The 19,397-nt window shown below is 37.6% G+C and overlaps 2 protein-coding genes across 6 annotated transcripts; both read right to left on the minus strand.

Moving 5' to 3' along the window:
• Positions 1–435: 435 nt before the first annotated feature.
• On the minus strand, positions 436–8,688 carry LOC141836945 (OVARIAN TUMOR DOMAIN-containing deubiquitinating enzyme 9-like). Of its 4 annotated transcripts, none has more exons than XR_012602518.1 (13): positions 8,556–8,688; positions 7,257–7,530; positions 7,082–7,171; positions 6,824–6,990; positions 5,945–6,018; positions 4,203–4,257; positions 2,147–2,221; positions 1,994–2,067; positions 1,861–1,909; positions 1,253–1,337; positions 1,046–1,105; positions 682–795; positions 436–554 (listed from the first exon to the last, which is right to left on the minus strand). XR_012602518.1 is itself a non-coding variant. In XM_074724426.1 (13 exons), the coding sequence occupies exons 4-13, from the start codon at positions 7,140–7,142 to the stop codon at positions 734–736; spliced, it is 762 nt and encodes a 253-aa protein (XP_074580527.1). In that variant the 5' UTR covers positions 7,143–7,171; positions 7,257–7,364; positions 7,436–7,530; positions 8,556–8,687; the 3' UTR covers positions 436–733. The 4 variants fall into 4 exon arrangements, 3 of the variants coding, with proteins under 3 accessions (XP_074580527.1, XP_074580524.1, XP_074580526.1); XM_074724426.1 differs by having other exon boundaries at positions 436–795; positions 7,257–7,364; positions 7,436–7,530; positions 8,556–8,687; XM_074724423.1 differs by having other exon boundaries at positions 436–795.
• A 2,105-nt stretch (positions 8,689–10,793) lies between these two features.
• LOC141839696 (beta-amylase 2, chloroplastic-like) lies at positions 10,794–17,165 on the minus strand. Of its 2 annotated transcripts, XM_074727505.1 has the most exons (10): positions 16,177–17,165; positions 15,515–15,814; positions 15,345–15,422; positions 15,047–15,250; positions 14,237–14,431; positions 13,484–13,648; positions 12,993–13,253; positions 12,391–12,609; positions 11,378–11,597; positions 10,794–11,074 (listed from the first exon to the last, which is right to left on the minus strand). In XM_074727505.1, exons 1-10 carry the CDS (start codon positions 16,624–16,626, stop codon positions 11,049–11,051), a joined length of 2,118 nt encoding a protein of 705 aa, XP_074583606.1. In that variant the 5' UTR covers positions 16,627–17,165; the 3' UTR covers positions 10,794–11,048. The 2 variants fall into 2 exon arrangements, with proteins under 2 accessions (XP_074583606.1, XP_074583607.1); XM_074727506.1 differs by lacking the exon at positions 16,177–17,165 and having other exon boundaries at positions 15,345–15,436; positions 15,515–15,597.
• Positions 17,166–19,397: the final 2,232 nt, after the last annotated feature.

Consider the following 19,397-nt stretch of genomic DNA (forward strand, 5'->3'; position numbering starts at 1 on the left):
TACATTCTTTATTATGTGTTTGTGTTTATCATCCTTAATTGCCTTGCATTTAGTGTTCTATAATACTTGTAAATTGTTTCAACTTACAAAGGCCAACTTGCTTGATTTCGCTATATATATATATATAAATTGCCTCCCCTTAAATATTAGTTAATAATTCTTTTCGAACTTGATTCCCACCCTTTCCCTCCAAAAATAAAAATAAGACCCTCTTTTGAATAGATAAAAAAACATATATATTCTCATCTTCTATCTGCAATGTATTCTGCCTCCGTTTGGACGATAAGGAGAATGTTAACGTCACTTAAATCCGCTTCACTTCGTCTCCATCCAATCTCTTTTACATCTCTATCCACATCTAGAGATCATGTCTTATCTTTTAATTATAGATGCAAAGTTACATGTTCACAAGAAGGTTCCAAATCGATAGAGATGGAATTCCAAAATGCACCAGGCTACCATGTTTTTTTATAATACTTTGTATCTTTAATGAAATTTTCTTTATTATTACAATAGCAGTACCTCTCTCAACTCCGCTTCTGCTTCCATCTTATCTACAGGAAGTAGAAGGATTGTTGGATCAAATATATCACAGTTTAATTTTCATATAATCGCGATACATTTTTGCGACATAAAACAAAAATTTTAAAATTATAAGTATATATCCAGCTGAAGAACCACCTTCAACTTATATGATAACTCGATCGGAGCTCTTGAATAATAATCAACGGCCTCAATGTTTGTTTCCCAATTGCCACCACTTTTTCTTCTTCTTTGTGTCTGCAGTGGGGAGATCTGAACAAACAAGCAAAAAGAATTCAAGAACAAATTCGAATTCATTGGGCTGCAAGAGAAAGTTATTTCCAACATTCTAGGCATTTGTGTTTCCTTCTAGATTTATTATATATAGATGATGATATAGTAGAGGATGAAACTCAATGAATAGTATGATCCATATAGTCGAATCCACATAAGATAAATGCTTAGTTGTTGTTTGTTGTTCTTAATACATGAGCGAGTAAGTCTAGCAGCGAGAATGCCTTACCCTCCTCTTCGGCATAAATCGAGTTGTAGTGCACCTCAGCCCAAAAGCTTAAGAAAATGACTGTATAAATGATAGAAATCAAGAAAAAAACAAAAATTAGACTGCAAGTTATAAACAAGGATGAAAGAGGGGAACTGTATCTCGGTAGACTTTATTAGACTTAACAAGAAAACTAGAATATATGACTGCAATCAATTTGTATTGTACCTCGCTTAGATTTCTCAATGCTGGGAAGAATCTCAATATAGCAAGTATCCTTGAATGATGTTATGACAAAAATTTTGACTCCATACTGCCAAACAAGACATCCATATAGAAAAAAAAAAGAATTCAGACTCAAAAGTGAAGGAACCAGATTCAATAAGATAAAGATGTAACAACATATAATAAAAAATGTACAAATACAGATTCAAGCATAAGATCTGGATCATGCAACCAAAACTATCCCACATATGAAGTAGAGATATACTTAACAGAAAAGTTTTTATGTCACAGTTATTAATTCAATTTAATCTATAGAGGATAAAGAAGAAACAATAGAATCAAAATTTGCAAATAGTTCGAGCATAAGATCCTGAGAATCATGCCTCTAAAACTATACCACTTATGTACATATTAACAATGTAAGTCTTTGTTATCCATCCAGTTGTTATCGTTAAATCCAAATACAGAAGTTATTCTGAAAAACTAGCACCAAGGATGCTCATGCTAGAGCTTTCTTGATGAAACAGGTCAAATGACATCACTAACATGTTAACATCCTTATAACCAGAAAATACAAAGACGAAAACAAAGAGAGAGAGAGAGAGAGAGACTGTATCTGCAGCAGCCTGTAATGTCACGTGATCACCCCACTCGCCGCTTCTGATGACATAGGGAGACAACCAATTCATTGAGGTCATATTACAGAGAATATGAAGGTAAATAATCTTAATAAAAAGTGCATACTGTGAAATCTTTTTGAGGTAGTCACTATATGCCATTGGAACATATCCATTGTAGATGTCAGAATGAGATTTTAGCTGAAAATATAAACATGACCTGATAATGAAACATGTCAAAAGTGGAAAGAAAGTAATGAAGTCCGACTGAAAAATCAACCTGTTCAACAACTTGCTGTCTGACAAACTCATGATGTTCAGATGTTTGATATAATTGGTCTGAAAGTGCTCGGAACTGAAGACAAAACATGCACTTAGACCTGTCAGTTTAATTTTCTAAAAACTGATATAGAAAAAGATCAAAATTAGAAAAAGCTAATTTAAAATGATGGCCACCTTTTATTAGAAGTGGTTATTTGTCTAAATCCAGTTAATCATCATGAAACGATTTGGCATGATGTGAGGTTCTGTATTTTTCTTATAATGATTCTTTGCATCACAGTGCAGAACTTTAGAGATAATTATGTAGCTGACAACACCCGTCACATTTTTGCAGTTGTTAAATTGAAATTTCAGTATTGCACATACTCATACCAAATAAATTTGTTACAAGTGTTTTGATAAATTTTAGAAAGACAAAATGTAAAGGTAAGTTTGTTCCTTTATGACAGGAGCTCCAATGAAGCATCAAAACCACAGCTTGGTACCTACATCACGAAAACTTTGATAATCAAGACTTTTTTTGGTAATTATTGTCATCCTCCTATTACAACCTATGATATGATCTAAGACGGTAGGAATGGAGAAGAGAAGGGAGTTGAGCTCATTAATATAAAACAAAGACTTCACACATGAAAAATGTATTATGTAATCAAGAGCATGCCTCCACTTTCTCAATGGCAACATATTTAACACACTAAATCCCTGAAACTTAATGACACTCTATAACTAACCAGACCCCAAACCTCCAACTAATATAAACTTAATCTTCTTGAAAAGTAATACAAGTTGTAAATAAAACTTTTTCTTCTTGTGAAAGACCTCTAGCTTTGGCATGACTCCTTCGTGTGGCAAAATCAGCAGTGTAGGACATGCCTGGGTCTTAAACATTATCTAAGACATTATCCATGGCAAAACTACTTCTGACTAACAAGGTCTAGAGAAGCAAGTATGATATGGCCAGAATTAGAACATGTGACACTTTGTGTGCCAAAACTAGCTAGTTGCAATTTCATTATCAGGAATCAAGGGGAATCTAATTCATTTTTGCGATCTTCCAAAGATAATCTCGGTCTAAGTTTTAGATATGAGTGTTGGATATCAAGCAAGTAGGAGACCTAGTAACAAAGTTCACTCATACCATGAATATATTTCCTTGTTAATAACATATATCAGCAAGAACATGATTTCAAATCTTGTTTTGATGGTCAACATAGGCAAAAATTTCCATTCTATTTGTAGACCAAAATTAAAATCGAGTTGCAACAAGTAAATATTGCATCTTCTGCCTGCACCACTAAATAACAATCATTTTTTAGTCATATGATTGTTGCCCTAGCAATCAAACCATACCCTCTAGTAGTTATTGAACAATGTTGTGATCTCTCTCTTTCATTCTCCCCCTACTAATTTGATCTTGTGTGGACGTGAGGAGATCATGAGGAATCGATCAACAATATCCTCCTCCCATCCCATTTTATCAAGATCAAAATTAATTTATCCACAACTGAACCAAGTTGAATTACCAACTAATTCAAACCAAATCAGTACAGAAAATTTAAGTTGAATATTAATACTATTCAATAAAACCCTAATCCCACCAATGGAGCTTATCGTGATTTCCTACTGAACCCAAATCAAAACATCAAGGCCAATTTAGATATAATTCAAAGCTACTATTCAGTTATGCATGAATTAATTAGAACTTTGATATAATAATAACTACAAAATAAACTGTAATGAAACCATAGGAATTTCCCCACTGACTTCCCTGAAAAAAAAAAGGTTAATGAATTCAAATCCAGCAAGCTTCTAGAAAAAAATAACAAAAAGTAAATGTATTCATAAGAAGTCAATGTAGAAATAATTGTGGATCTTCAATGCAACAAGGAAGAATCATCATAACATTGAACAGTCATCCAATTGGCAAACTTATTTAGCAATCAACTATGACTATGTCAAGGAAAGATGGAAGTTACAAGTATGTACAGTGCATGCCATTTAATTTGTCTTGAAGTAGAAGAAAAAATGAACATGTTCAAATTACAAGGACTAACCTGACAATTACCATCTCCTTGGACCTTGCGTTCAACCAAGTCGTACAATCGCAACCTGAATAATAAGGAAATGCCAACAATCAAATAGAGCAAGTTGAGGATGAGATATTAACTTGACATATATACAAGGACCTTGGTTAATTGGCTGGTCAATTTATATGTTGAACATCTATAGTTAATACAATTGGAAGACATACTTTTCACACTTTTAAGGGGTCTGAGCAGATGACTTGTGGACTTATTACTGACTAATGGAGACTCCTGATTGTTGGATAACATCCGTTGAAGATAAAGATAATAACAATAAAAAAAATTTATGTGAAACTATTTGTACTTGTCACAAATTTTCATTTCTAGGTACTCAAGTTCAGATAAACACATTCTTATCATGCTTCATTGCCATTTTTATTTATTGCATCTAATATCCCAACTGTAGAACAAAATGAAATACAAATTACACCATAATTTTTAATTAGAATCCTAAGTTTTTTTAAAAAAAAATCACTCTATTATTTGAGTCAAGTTGTGCTTATGGGGGGATTTGTATTGCTATTGACTCCTACAGGTCAGATCCAAAACATTTGAATGAGGTATTCAACTCTAGAGATGAATCAAAAAGGAAATGTTTATTGGTTCTACCTCAATGGGACGTGAAAATGACTAAAAGGTCCATTAGAAATAAAAAATGGAAGAGAAAATTCATGACCTGTATTTTATTCCTTCCCAGCTATAATTAATAGGAAAAGCTTGATAGTGAAAATAAATACATCTCTAAAAAAATTCATTGAACTTAGTAATCTAACACATGTCCATTGACATAGTCCTCAGAACCCAACATTAGCATCCACAGTTCACAGAACCAAATATACTAGTGTATGAAACTAGTTAAACTCTCTATCTTCAACATTGGATGTAGATCTGGTAGTTTCAAATCTTTCATTGAAGCACTCCATCTCAATCAGAATGTTTTCTTCCACAATAATACTATAGTGAAAGATAAAATGACTGAGTCAGACCTTTGTATGTTTGCCTAAAAAGGGATTCTAACAAATAATAGTACTGGTTTTTGTGCAGGAAAGTTTCTTTACTTCCCAAGTGAATTTATTGCTTAAAACGCCTGAGTATCAACAATCAAGGCTTTTACATGGTTTCATTAGGATAACCATAACCTATAGGAAAATTAACAAGGAACAGAGAGGTATCCACATAAATAAACAATATATTATATTATAGGACTTGATTAGAACCAGAAGTTCAGTCTTCATTCTTCAGAACTGCAGAACTCTAGACCTTCAATCTTAGTTTCAAGAAAGAAGAGGTTGGAATACAATTTATCTAGATTGCGGCATTAGACATCAAAGGATTCAAATACCAGATTGTTACATTAGATGTCAAGGATTCAAAGACCAGTCAGTACGGAAGAGAAGATTTATCCAAATAATAGTACATGATATCAGGATTCAAATACTCGTTGGTAAACTACATACTGACTGGTATTTTTATCAGTTAAAAAGAGTGTGGAGACAAGTACTTGGCCAGTATTTGACTCCTTGCCTGATAAGGTAAGAATATCAGCTGAAGTTATCCTCAATTTTAACCCTAACACAAAATGCATTGCAAAAGCCAACCTCAAGGTATACACAAGCTGCTCTATTGAATGTTATTTCTACTCGGAGAGAATGGACACGGTACTAAAATTATCACAGATCTCACTAGAAACAAATAATACAAAAGAGATGTACCTTTCTAAGAGCCTTTGATGATCAGAAGTAGCTTCATCAAAGGAAGGAACGTCTCCATTTATTCGAGGAACATGCTGCATAAACCAAGCAACAATAATATTTCATCCTTGTAATAAATACTAATAGACAAGGTTTTTTTTATCGAAAAAGTAAGACATGGATAACCAATAGTATCTATTATGTGCCTAGACTATGAAAAGAGTGGTTATGTGTCACTAGCAAGCAACATCTAATATACCGCCAAAAATAAATTTCCCAGTGAATTATAACTCAATTACTCAAAGTCTAGACCCACATTGCTATCTCAAACTACCATGGTGAGCTTGGTTGCTAGTTGTAACTCCATTACATGTTCATAAACTGATTTAGCTCGGAATGGTTCTTCAAGGCAATGTCATTAGTAATACTTCATCGGCATAATCAAGTGTCTTTGTCCTAACTATTTGGGGCCTGTTATATGAAACTTATCCCTTTACTATGGTCAAGAAGATATCTTTGGTAATGTTCAACTTAATTAAATCATTTTTCTTTTACTAATTGACTGTTGTTTTCTTTGGCTCTCTCTCTACCCCTGATAGATTCTGCTATAATTGATTCAACTCTAGCATCGTAAGTAATACAAAGATGACTGGATATTTTAATTATAGTAGCAAAACATGGCAATATAAACATTGCCATGGTATCACTGTTAGTTTAACCATTAATATACTCAAATTGTACATTTATCATCTTATAAAAATAGAATGATCCATAAAAGTTGGCCTAACACTGTATAATATGCTAAGAGTATTAAATTAATTTAAATTGAATATGAAATGCATTTTTACATTGAACCTATCAGAATAGCAAATAGGTAAAGTTAAAATATCAGGCTCTTACAGGGATTGAATGCATCTGATTTAACCTCCTCCCAACTTCTCCATCAGCAACAGAATATTCATCTGATATTTCCAATGGAACCTCTCTCCCATAAGAGTAGCCTCCATGACAAGAGCATAAACTAGAGGGTCCAGTTCCATTCATACCTTCTTGTCCCTCCTCAGTCACTACATGTATGAGCAAAAGTTTTTAACCAATATAAATATTGCAATATACCATTAGCACATTAAAAAAAGAAAGAAAATAATTCACTTCCACCTAAGTTGTGCTCCCTTGTATATGGTTCAAACAGATTTTGTGTGAAAATAGATGCATGCATATGTTCTTCACATGCAGCTCTGGATGTATCTGCATCAAAAACTTGATAAAATCAGTCCTAGCACAGGCACATAAAAGAGGATCATGCTAACACTAGCATGGATTCTCAACATACCTTCTCTAGCACAACAGTTCGAATAAAAGGTAGTCCCCTGGTCAATCCTGCCTCCAGAGTATGGAGGGTTTGGGAATGGGTAAAAAATACCAAATCCCCACCGATAAGCTTCAGAGTCATGTTCATAAGCAGCCATTGGATGTAAGGCAACTATGTGCAAGCAAAGAAAATTAAATTACCCTTCCTGGGGTTATTTATTCCATCAGAAGAATACTTCAATCACAATAGGCTGTGTATCTTGAACATGTCAGAGCCAACCCTTGCATGTGAATCTCTATACCCCAAAAGGAAGATACATTAAACAATTTCAAATTGAGCAGATATAAGCAGTAACAAGACAATTCGCACCATCCATTGAGGAGAGAAAAGGAAAACAGAAGCAAGACCAACACAACCATAAATATAGAGCAGCATGCAGCTGGATCATGCATCTTAACGTAAGTGTTTGACATTCTTAGCATATGTACATTGAACAAGACATACACAACCATCATAATAGAACAACGTGCAGCAAAATGAGGTGAGGTATTTGGCATTGATAAGTTTATTAAATCAATCTGTTGAAATTAATCCTTTGAATGAGAAAATTGAACAATAAGTAGCAATTCCTTCATAAACATCAACATGGTTCTGAACTTTCTTAGGAAATCATATTCTTAAATATCTGGAACAAGATCATAACTGTACTGCACATAAATTAGAATCTAATTAAACAGTTGTTAAACTTTTCCTCAGCTAATATGTGACATAGGATGTCAAATCTTGCTCTTACAAAAAAGGTTAAAGAGTCCAGCAGAAATTCTAATAATTCATTTTTCTGAAAAGGAAATAGTTGAGAAATCTCTATCACCGCTTTCCTTTATTCTTATTTCCATCAAAACAAACAAATAACGAACAAAAAAGGAGTTGAAGTGGAGGAACAGTTGCTAAAAACTGAATACTGATAGATCAGAGTAGGTATGATCTCACATCCGATCAAAAGTTCATAACCTTCTGTTGATCTCAAGTGAAATAACCCTAACAGAATTTCAAGGACGCGTAACGGAAAAGATAAGAGAACTGACCAAGCTGCAGCCAAAATTATTAGACCACAAGTCCAAGCTTAAAAATAAGAAGATCCACAAATCTCAAAAAACAAAATATGTATCCAATCCACGCAAACGTGAACGGAGCATTTATAGTCAAGGAAACCATAATCCATATCCATCAACTCTAGCATTTCAATAGAAAAAAGAAAGGTACAGATCGATCCACCACCATCAAAAGGATAATCCACAAAATCAGCTGGAAAACACTAACCTCCAGATACACGAAGAATCGAGAGAGGACGCTGAGCTGAAACCTGAAAGCAATTAAGAAAGAAAAAAAAATCGCCAACAAGTCGCCACCGAAGGCCAGGGAATCGGCGGGCGGACGGCGTTCCTCTTTCCTCCACTCCCTCGCTCGTTTATAGTCCACAACTCCAACGACCTCCGCACTGCCACTCTCTCACGCCTCATCGGGCCCGAAGGGGCGGAGTGCACGCATCGCCCGATCTCGATCCAACGGCAGCACCGACACGCGTTGGATCTGGCCTCTGGGAGTCGGAAACCGTCCTCGAGTTGGAATCGACGGGCTGGCGATGAGTAGTAGGATCCAGCGTGCGCACGCCACTTGATTGCATCAGACGGTGGAAATGGGTCGCTTAATGTCCAATCAGAAACAAGCACGAGCCCAAACCCATACCTGCAGTGTCGCTTAAAATAGCAACTAACAGGCGTGGCGACGTGACGTGGCGTGACGTGGGGGGGGGGGGGGTCGGCAATTAATCAAATAAAAGAGTTTTTTTTTATCCCGGACAATGGTTCTGCGATAAGACATCTAGGTTGACACTCAAACACATACGATTCGATGCTCAGTTACGACGCATCTGGAGGAATTTTTCTCTAAATGAGAAGCGCAATCAAAGGATGTTGGACGTCTGAGTTGGTCACCTAAACACATATGATTCGATCTTCAACTACGACGCATTTGCAGGAATTTTCCTTTAAATGGGGAGCTCAATCAAAGGATGTTGGACGTCTGAGCTGGTCGCGATGTGCACTTCCTGATTTATCCTAGTGACTGGTACGAAACTTCCGTAGGGCTGAGCACCCCCATGGATAGTCAATGAGACTAACTGGGATTTATTATTTTTATCCTCGGGACATGATGTCGTGGTAGGACATCCAGGTTGTCACCCAGACACCTGCGATTCGATCCCTAGCTATGACGTATTTGTAGAAATTTTCTTTCAAATGAGGAGCGCAATCAAAGGATGTTGGACGTCTGAGCTGGCCGCTGCGTGCACTTTCTAATTTATCCTGGTGGTCGAAGGAAAACTTTTGTGGGATCGGATCAATTACCCTCAGGGATAGTCAATGAGACTAACTGAGATTTATCATGATTTATAAAATCATGATCCGGATCCGAAAACCCTAAATGGATCCGGATTTATGTACCCATGACCGAAAGCCAATTGTATTTCTTGAATTCTATATTTTCTAACTGAAATTTTATGAAATCAATTAAACAAAAAATAATTCTTAAAATTTGTAATGTTCAAATGGATTCAAAAGAAGATGTAGTTTTCTGTAAAAGAAAAAATTGACAATGATAATTATTTTCAATTATCAAGGACGGAAGTAGGTTAGAGTTATGACCTCTTAGTACTTCTTTTCTTTTTCTGCAAGGCTTGGACCAGTATCTTGCTTTGTGTCACATGATAAAATTTATAATATCAGTACTATTAGTCTTTTTCATCATTTTTTATCAAATAAAGAATATATATATATACGGTTTTGATATGCCGCGCGACATATCCCGCGCAACCGTCCGCGACTCCTCCGACGTTCGCTGCTTCTCCGCCGCTGTTCACCGTCGTCCGACCACCAACGGCCGCCGGACCGGATGCGTTGGAAGGCCAACTCGCCGGCGCTCCGGCCGGACCCGGATTCCCGCCGGAAGAGTGCGGTGGAAGCCCTAGGAATGCGGCGATGAATCGAGTATTCTCGAAGAAGACGAAGGGACGCTGCGAGCGGGAGTATATATAGGGTCAGGGAGAAAGAATAAAAATTGCGAAAAAAAAGTTTTTCATAAAGAAAAAAAAGGAAATAATTCAAAGTGTAGGCAATTATTAGCCGTTGATTGCTCCATAATAAGTTCTCGCGGATACTCCGGATTAACTGCATTTACTTCCATATATTCAATTCAAAGTGTAGGCAATTATTTCCTTCCTCGGCCGGTCTCCGACCGCCTTCATTAACCGCGATTTGACTGAAAACAATGCAGCCACTATGAACGGCGATTGGGTCAAAAGTGAAAATCACGACCGAAGAAATACCAGCATCGCGTCAATCGTGGCCGAGACGACGGCCGACAATGGTCGGACAGTGCGATGAGAGCGGCGACAGCGGCGGTGGATCGCGGGTGTCGCGGACGAGGAGTCGCACAATATAGCAAACCCGTGTATATATATATTATATATATATATGAACAAAGATTAACACAGAGATCAAATAGGGTAGAACTTTATCTTTTGCTAGCCCTTGAGCTAAAACGTACAAATAAGAATGTACAATTTTTAAAATCCCAGCCTCTTCACCATCTCTTTAGTGAATGTAAGAATTGCAATATGGCAGTCATGATAATACTCTACAAATATTCCCCTACGACCTAGAGAAACAAATCTCATGAAGCTATAGGATACATCTACCAAAAGTAAACCATCTTCAAGGATGAAGCTCTCAGCATTTCAGGGCTCCAATCTCTTGGTCATCTACACATTGGAACACACTCACCTGCAGGAGAAAGAAGCCATGCATAAATGTATAAACCTTATATAAAAAACTACTTCAATCTTCTGCGTCCTTCCTATTAGAACAAGTCCATAACTTTACAAGTTAAAGAAGCTGATGATGATGCATATAAACAATGTGATCTGTTTTCATTTTAATCAAAGCAAGGGATATTCAGGGGAAAGAAAGGAAACTAGGTTTAAATTATCAAAATGGTGCCATTGCATCTTATTTCAAGCAGTTTATATTCCTGAAAAATAAAGCTTTTTGCAGCAAGCTTTGCTGAATGTAGAAGCTATGTTTTACCATGCATTTGTTTGACAAAGCGTTCAAACTCTAAAAAGTTGTGATTTTGCAAAAGTGTCGAGCATAGCCTGAGATAGGTGAATGATGATAGATGCCGTCCGTCGGGATCATTTAGTGGCTTGGCATTGTCCAATATCTTATTGTAGCTATCTCTGTCGTAGCAGGGGAGAACATTTTCACAAGACACAGGTATACCAGCATCCCATGCAGCATTCAGTACCTGATAATATCAACATTTTTTTAACAAGCCAATGTGAGTAATACAGAAAAATTAGCAATTATGCATGTAAGCACTTGAAGTTTGAGTACAATAAAACATTCTAGCTTCAGGTGTAATCATGCAAGAGATTAACTTCTGTTCATCCTAACTATTACAGTTCACAGGCACAGTTGAAGAGCATTTTTCCTAGCCCCAGATATGCGATCATTTAGCAACTTTTGGCTAAAAGATAGTAGCCAAAAATAATACATATGTCAAGTTACCAAAGTGGTATATGCTTCTGATGAGGTAGATGACCTTGGTAACTAGAATAAATTGGTATATGCTTCTGTCTAATTGTTTATGATGATTTGTGAGCATCTGCCTGATAGATCACAAGTGTGTTTTTTTTACAAGTGAATGTTAATTGGATTACAAGAACTAGAACACACAAATTATGAGGTGTTAAGTGATAAAAGAATTGAAGGCTTGGAGAATGACTAGCAGATCAATAAACTGAAAAAACATACCTATACATTTCAACTAACCCAACTACAAGATATTTTAGGTATTGAAGCATATATGAGGTGATCATGACACTAGCAGAGCACATTTCATTAAATGAAACATCTACACAACGGACATTTGTTGCTAACAATGCCAGGACATTGCACGTATTTTTCTTTAGAATCGAACTCCTATAGGTGAGGTTGGTCATAGGGATCACTGTCTGACATAAATAGACAAGGAAAATTAAAAGATGCTGCTGGTGGAAGGAAAAAAAAATCATGAGTAGCTATGAGGGAGTTTCTACCTGCCAGGTTAAACCTTCAGGATCTACCATTGCCTCTGGGAAATCTTCAAACTGTTCTGAAATGCACAATTCACTACAGGTGAAGTTCAAAGATGCACCATGCTTCTTAAGAATTGACGCTATTGGAGCATAACCATCACGGTTGCATGGGTTATAAAATCCAGCAGTCAACTCAGCAGCATGGCTAGCTGTTTTATACCACCAGTGGATACCAGCTATCTGCCTCAGTAGCAAAGTGGAATAGTTAGATTAATGAACTGCAGAGAAGGTTAATCCTGAAACTAGAGAGAAAGAAAACGCAAATACAACCAGGAACGTCAGGAATGTAGTTCTCATTAGACTTGAAGAGATTTATGGTGTGCACATTTTTGCATTTGTGCAGCATATATTACATACACAAGGATATAAGACATTCAAATGAACAAGTTTTATCGATGGTTAAAAACATTAACTCACGAATGAACTTGTAGCTGTATATTATTTAAATTACAAATCCTAGGAAATAATTAAGGGTTTAATTATCATCAATTTTCTCAACACTAGTCCACTTACACAAATATCAGGTTAAGTTACTTGAATATAAGTGATACTTCAAAACTGACCTTGACAGCAATGGGAGAGTTATCAAAGACCAATCTAGCGAGAAACAATACATTATCGCAATGTTCCACCAAGACTTGTGAATACCAACCAAGAAAGAATCTACCATATGGACTATTATATTCTCCTCCATCACTGAAGAATCCAGTTTCATGAGGCTGAGAGTTGTAAGAACCAACATTATTAGGTCCTCTGGCCCAGACAGAATGACCCCTTGCATCTGCAGTTTTTTTTAAATGTTTCTGCAAAAACAAATCATAACACTTCGAAAAGACAACAGCAATTAGTAAAGTTCTGTTGCTGAAAAATACATAAAAAATGAAGACAGGTTATAACAACATAAATAGCTATCTAGGAGTAATAGCAAAATTGTGTTGATGAGAAAGTAAAACTAGCAATGTGCAAAGAAAAAATTCTTAAAGGTACTTGCAGCTATGAAGAAATATAATTTAATTTTCACCTCCAAGGAGAAGAAAATAGAGATAGAGCCCACCTGAAATTCTCCAATGCCAGGATATCTCCATCCATGCCGTAGAGGAAAAGATGGGTAACGCAGCTCTCCACTGGGGCCTAAGCCAATCTGAATCTCACATATTGTACCATCCTCAAAGAAATGATCAAATTCTACCCTGAAGCTTCTCATGAAGTCAAAATAGACCTGCAAAAGTTTAATAGAATAAAACAGTAAGATTATTATCCAAAGATCAACCATGTATTGTGATAATAAATTACCTGCATCTGAAAAGATAATGACAGAATCAATGATATGCTTGTGAAATCACTATTCCCACATTTAGTTCCCATGAACTGTTATAAATAGTCAGGTGAATGAATCTGAGATCAATGTACTATATGGTTCATTAAACATCAAAATCCACTTTGATTAATGATTTTTTCTCAAATTTTTATCATGCTAAAAATTAAGGTTTGTTAGTAATTGCACCATCTCAATTTGATACAAATATCAAACAAGAATTCTACAATACAATGCACAAGGACAAATATACCATCTGTTTGATGACGAAAAAGAACAATAAAGCTAATGTGATGAAAGGGAATTCCCTGGACAAATCAACACAAATAATCTACTTTGTTTTTCAAATTGATAGAATTCTGGATAAGCTCACAAGAACAGAAGCAGACAATGTTGACCATTGGGAATGGTAAACAACTTTAGGTAGTGGATATTGTCCTGAATGAATAAGAGACAAATAACAGAAGTGACGTCCATACTAAAGATGACTACCTCCAATGCAGTTCGAGCAAGTAAAACTCTCTCTTTGTTGACGCCCCAGGAAAGACATTCTGGGATGCACCTCCCTTCTGAGTCAGTAAAATAAATATTTGGATTGCATCTGCCAATCTCTTCTACCCATTGAGGTAGAGGAATACACAAATCGTCGCCAATATTACCTCCACATTCGTGAAATGACATGACAACCTTAAAAGGTAGGGGGAAAATCAGTTATCAGACAACCACAAATCAGGTAATATTAGGGTTCTACATGAGCAACTGTGGAAATGGGAAATAGAAGCCAGACACAATTGTAAATGAGAAGCACTCGTGAAGCTCCAAATTAATCACATTCATAAAACTGATTTTCACTAAACTAACAATACTAACAATAAATCTGTATTGTTGCATTCGGGGTTTGATGTGGAAATCCCAGTAATATCATACCACACAAATCTGTACCCAGACCATAATGAGGAAGAGACGAAACCTATCAAAACATTGTACATAAAACTCAATACTAGAGACAATGTACCATTTCAGGTAACAAACAGCATGTACTCCTTCCCCCACATTTAAAGGACATGTCAGTTAAGCAAGTCGAATAAATTATAAATTTCATATGATAAATTTTTAAATGTTTTCATCCATGCAAGCATGTAATTTTTTTTATGGAATTTTTTGCTTGAACATGTAACTTTTCACATGGGATCAAAAGATGGAACGAAGTATGATTAGCAATCATAGGAATGAATGGAATACTCGAATGTCTAAGTGGTTATATGTAATCAATGGCAATGAAATAAAAAGAAGAAAAGTCACCTTTAACTTAAGCTTCAGATCTCTCACAATCTCGAAGAGGCGCATGTAACCTTTCCAATTGTACTGCTGTGGGACATGTGGCTCAACTATCCCCCACCAGCAGTCAACCATCACGCCATCAATCCCTATCGATTTCAAGTTCTTCAACTGCTCGATTAGACAGTCCGGATCAACGACTTCACAGTATTTGTTAATCACACCGAGCTATCATAGCACACTCACAAAAATAAAGGTAAATTATCGTCATTAACCAGACATAAACTAAAATTACAAAACCAAGAAAAAGCAAGAAGCATACAGGGAGGAGGACGTAAACAGGAATATAAGAGGTGCCTGAGAAATCCCGCTCCGGCATCCTGGCTTTTACATCAATCGACTACATTCCAGATACTACAATCAGCGGAGTAATCGATAGAGCAGTTACAAAATGCGGAAGCCAACAACGGCGCCAAGAACCAATATAACTACCTGCTTATCGTTACCGGAGTTGGTGCTGCCACCGATAAGCGGGTAGCTATCGGTGAGTTTCTCTCTGGAACGGTTAGCTCCGGCCGGCACGGCAACAGTAGTTCCGCAGCGTCCATCCACTGTGGAGATAGGAGGAGTGAAGACGCCCTTGAGACGGCCAGAGGGGTGGTCCAACGTTCGGAGGGCGCCGACAGGGGAGATGCCCCGGAAGGGCAGCGAGGGAGACAGCGGCGGCTGGGTGGAGGTGGGCGTAGTCGGGGTGGCGGAGGCGGAGGCAACCGCTGAGACGGGCCTAGCAGCCTGCATGACGGGCCAGCCCATATGTAGAATCTATGTCAGACAATCTCCATACCGCAAAGATTAAATTTTTTTCTCGTGAAAACAAGGCATTTCCATTTTAGCACTTGATCCTCACTGTTTGTTGATCAAGGGTCAATAACCTCAGAGTTTTGGAGGATGTTTCAGGTTATTGAACATTGAATGAGGGATCCGCCATGGTAGAGTGGAGACCTCTACTAGAAATGCGAAAGGTCCAAAGCCACCAATAGGAAAGAGCCAGACCGAGAATTCTCTCTATTGGCCGGTTTACTTTGGAATAGGGAGAAAAGGAAGGGAAAAGGACGAAAGCAAAATACTAAAGAAAGGAGAGGAAAGGCGAGGACCTGGGAGGGAGGCAACGTGGTGCCGTCCGGGAGAACGATCCACCCAGCCTCGCGCGCCAGGGCCGCGATGACCTCGTTGATGTCGGCGCGAACTCGGAGGTTGTAGTTGCCGTGTCGACGGAGGCCGGATAGGATCCTTCCTGTGATGGCGCGACGGTGACGCTCGCGTAACTTCGTCCGCTCTTTCTCCTCCGCTGGCCGGCTCCTCCGAGACCCAGACGCGGACGATGGTGTTGGAGTGTCGGACCGGTCCCCTGCGTCCGGCGGCAGTTCAGGAGGTAGAAGGAAGTATCGTCCGCCGGCGCCCATATCCACGTCCTCGGCCACCATAGCGCGGATCCTCCCATCCTCATCCTGGTCTTCTTCTTCCTTGACGTCCAGCTCCATCCCCTCTTCTTCGTCGTCCTCCTCCTCGCTCGTCCCTACCAATTTTTCCATCTCATGCGCCATCTGTGAATAAAGCTCCGCCTTTTCTCCTTCCTGAGTTCCAGAGAACTACCAAATGATTTCTTTTGCGTTTTCTTTGGATCCAACCTCAGAAACACAACCACGTCGATACAACGATCTCAAGAAAATTAACTCTAAACTAACTATCCAAAATCTCCAAAACTTGGGTTTGAACTCTCCAACGGGCTTCCATGGCTAGATCTTAGCTAATCAAGCCAAAGAAGTGAGATTTGACTTGGAAAAAAAAGGCGATCCTTTTCTCGATTCATTGAATTGGCGAGTAGAAGATGAATAGAAAGCATGGGAGCTCGCTCTCCGCCACCAGATCCCTCTGCTGGTTGCCCTCCACTCCTGCCCTTTTTTTGGATGAGACCAGATTCCGGCGCGGAGGCTTCGAGTCGCCACCGGCGACCTCCAACGACAGGTTTCGTAGGAAGCGCGATCCACCAGAGATCTCTCCCTGCCCAGGCCACGGATGGAACAGGCGGACGTCGGGTGCGCCGACGGCGGCCGGAGACAGGGGAAGCGGCGTAGGGAAGCGGGATCGGGGAGGCTAGGGTTTCGCTCGTGTGTGGCCGCGTGTTTGGGTTTATGATTGGCACGGACGCCATCGCATGAGCCGAGGGGAACGAGGCCTGACGGCTGGATGGAGGACACGTGTGCAGCGTGGATGGCATGGATGGTGGCAACGCCGGAGGCATGAAAGCTATGCGTAGCGAGGCACGCTTGGTTCCCGCAGGCACGCCTTTTGTGGCACTCAATTGTCCTTTTTCTAATTACACCCCTACAAATTAAGTATCTGTTGCTTCTCGAAACGTAATGGAGCAGATTTTTCATTTTGGCATCCTAAAATAATGAATTTGCCTCAAAACCTCCTTATGGACTTTCACTATTGACAGGACGACCAGTGAGGGAGGAGAATTGTTGAGTCGTCGAGTGCGCCGCCCGACGAGATGATCGGCCGGCCGACGAGAAGAACGACGAGGGAGGGAGAGAGATGGTTGGGGTGGAGAAGCGGTTGGATTCGCCGGCTGACGAGTTGATCGGCGATGGACGAGATTGGTGGAGCGGTGAAGTGGTCGAGGTCGCCGACGACAGAACGATCGGCGATGCAGTGGGAATATTTTTATGTTCACACACACCGGCACCCATATCAAAAAACCCCCTAAAGGATTTTTTAGGCACTACCCTAGGTTGATAAAAGCATACTGCCGAAACAGCACTTTAGCCGAGCAATATTTGTGAAGAAATATATGTTGCTAAGAGGAAGAAATAAACCTAAAAAATTATAATTGATCATTATATGAAAATCATTATCTCAATTTCACTATTGACAGGATTTGGGCATTAGGCTGTCGTACTAACCAATTTCTCAATTTATGCGTAAGGGCAAAATATTTTTCTATATTCACACACATCGACACATTATCGTGGTGTATAGGTAGGGAGATAACGCGGCGGGCAAACTAATCGAATGCAGTAAAATCATATAAAAATATTAATATTCGAATTTAAATTTAAAAAATATATATAATATTTAAATTTAATTTAAAATTTTAAAAATATAAATAATTTTCGATTTAAAATAAAATTTGAATTTGAATTCAATTCGAATGGTTCGAATTTTAATTTAAATGGAACTAAATTATAATTTAAAATGATTTAAATTTAAATTCAATTTAAATTATATAAATTTTAATTTAGTATATTTAAATTAAATTGTGTAAAAATAATTTGAGTTCCATTTGAACTTGATTTGTGAACTACTCGTGAACAATCTTACAAAATTTTATAGGTTCGAATTTAAGGGTGAGTAAATTGAAAATATGTCTGTCGTGAACCTAGGGTTGCACTTCATTCTTCAATCCCTACCTTATGCTATGTTTAAATGTGGTGAAAGAAAAAATTCATTAACGGAAGGAAAAGAGAGGGAAAAAAAAAGAAAAGGATAAATAAAATATTTATGTTACTTTTATTTAAGTGATGAAAAAATTAATTTGTTTAGAAGAAAAAATAAAAATTAAATATATAAAATTATTAAAATATTCTCACTTTATAAAAAAGATAACGCATATAGAAAACGGATAGAAAAATTATAAAATTCTATCAATATTACATGTAGAAACTAAAATACGAAAAATTGTCTGTCTCCATCCTCTTAAATTTTATCCTCAAAAAAATTTATGACAAAAATCGACGTCGATATCGTGGAGTACGAACAGTTGAACACTGAGCGGTCACAATGTCCATTGTATGAGAAACGACGGTAAAAAATAAAATACTAAATAGATGAGTTAATTTAAATTTTAATATTTTAAAATAAAATTATTTTTAAAATTTACTATTCTTTACCCTCTTTTACACTACAAATCAAAATTATTTAAAAATAAAAATAAAAGTAAAAACCAAATTATTTTTCATTTTTTTTGTTACATGCTAAATCAAAATATAAGAAATTTAATGATTCATGAACATGATTAAACTTATTCTCCTTTTTTTTTTTTACTCACTTCATCCTAAATAATGATGGATCAAAATTCTTTCCCTTTTTCTCCCCTTCTCAGACCCAGTGTAAAAGTAAAAGCATTATAAATTTTCCAAAATTGGAAATAAAATGAACGTCTCCACGGGCCGCCCACCCAAGTAAACGCGCATCGTTGCTTAGCCCGAATAAAATAACAAGCGAAGTCGGCTGGTGACTCATGCGTCGTCGCTTCAGCGTCTAAATCGCCGCTCGAAACATTCAAACAGGTGCCCGTCCCGAAGCATCGCTC

The sequence above is a fragment of the Curcuma longa genome, chromosome 11, assembly GCF_044706935.1.
Source record: "Curcuma longa cultivar G26 ecotype Majalengka, Jawa Barat chromosome 11, ITB_CL_G26_1.1, whole genome shotgun sequence".
Lineage (NCBI taxonomy): Eukaryota > Viridiplantae > Streptophyta > Magnoliopsida > Zingiberales > Zingiberaceae > Curcuma > Curcuma longa.

Excerpts from the sequence above, each read along its gene's own strand:
- LOC141836945 (XM_074724423.1), bottom strand. The coding sequence starts at position 7,392 with ATGGCTGCTTATGAACATGACTCTGAAGCTTATCGGTGGGGATTTGGT. Across the intron at positions 6,991-7,081 it reads TACAAGGGAGCACAACTTAG|TGACTGAGGAGGGACAAGAA; the intron begins GTGGAAGTGAAT and ends TCATACATGTAG. Across the intron at positions 2,222-4,202 it reads AAGGAGATGGTAATTGTCAG|TTCCGAGCACTTTCAGACCA; the intron begins GTTAGTCCTTGT and ends TTTTGTCTTCAG.
- LOC141839696 (XM_074727505.1), bottom strand. The coding sequence starts at position 16,626 with ATGGCGCATGAGATGGAAAAATTGGTAGGGACGAGCGAGGAGGAGGAC. Across the intron at positions 15,423-15,514 it reads ACTCCGGTAACGATAAGCAG|TCGATTGATGTAAAAGCCAG; the intron begins GTAGTTATATTG and ends TCTGGAATGTAG. Across the intron at positions 13,254-13,483 it reads CTGGCATTGGAGAATTTCAG|TGTTATGATTTGTTTTTGCA; the intron begins GTGGGCTCTATC and ends GTCTTTTCGAAG.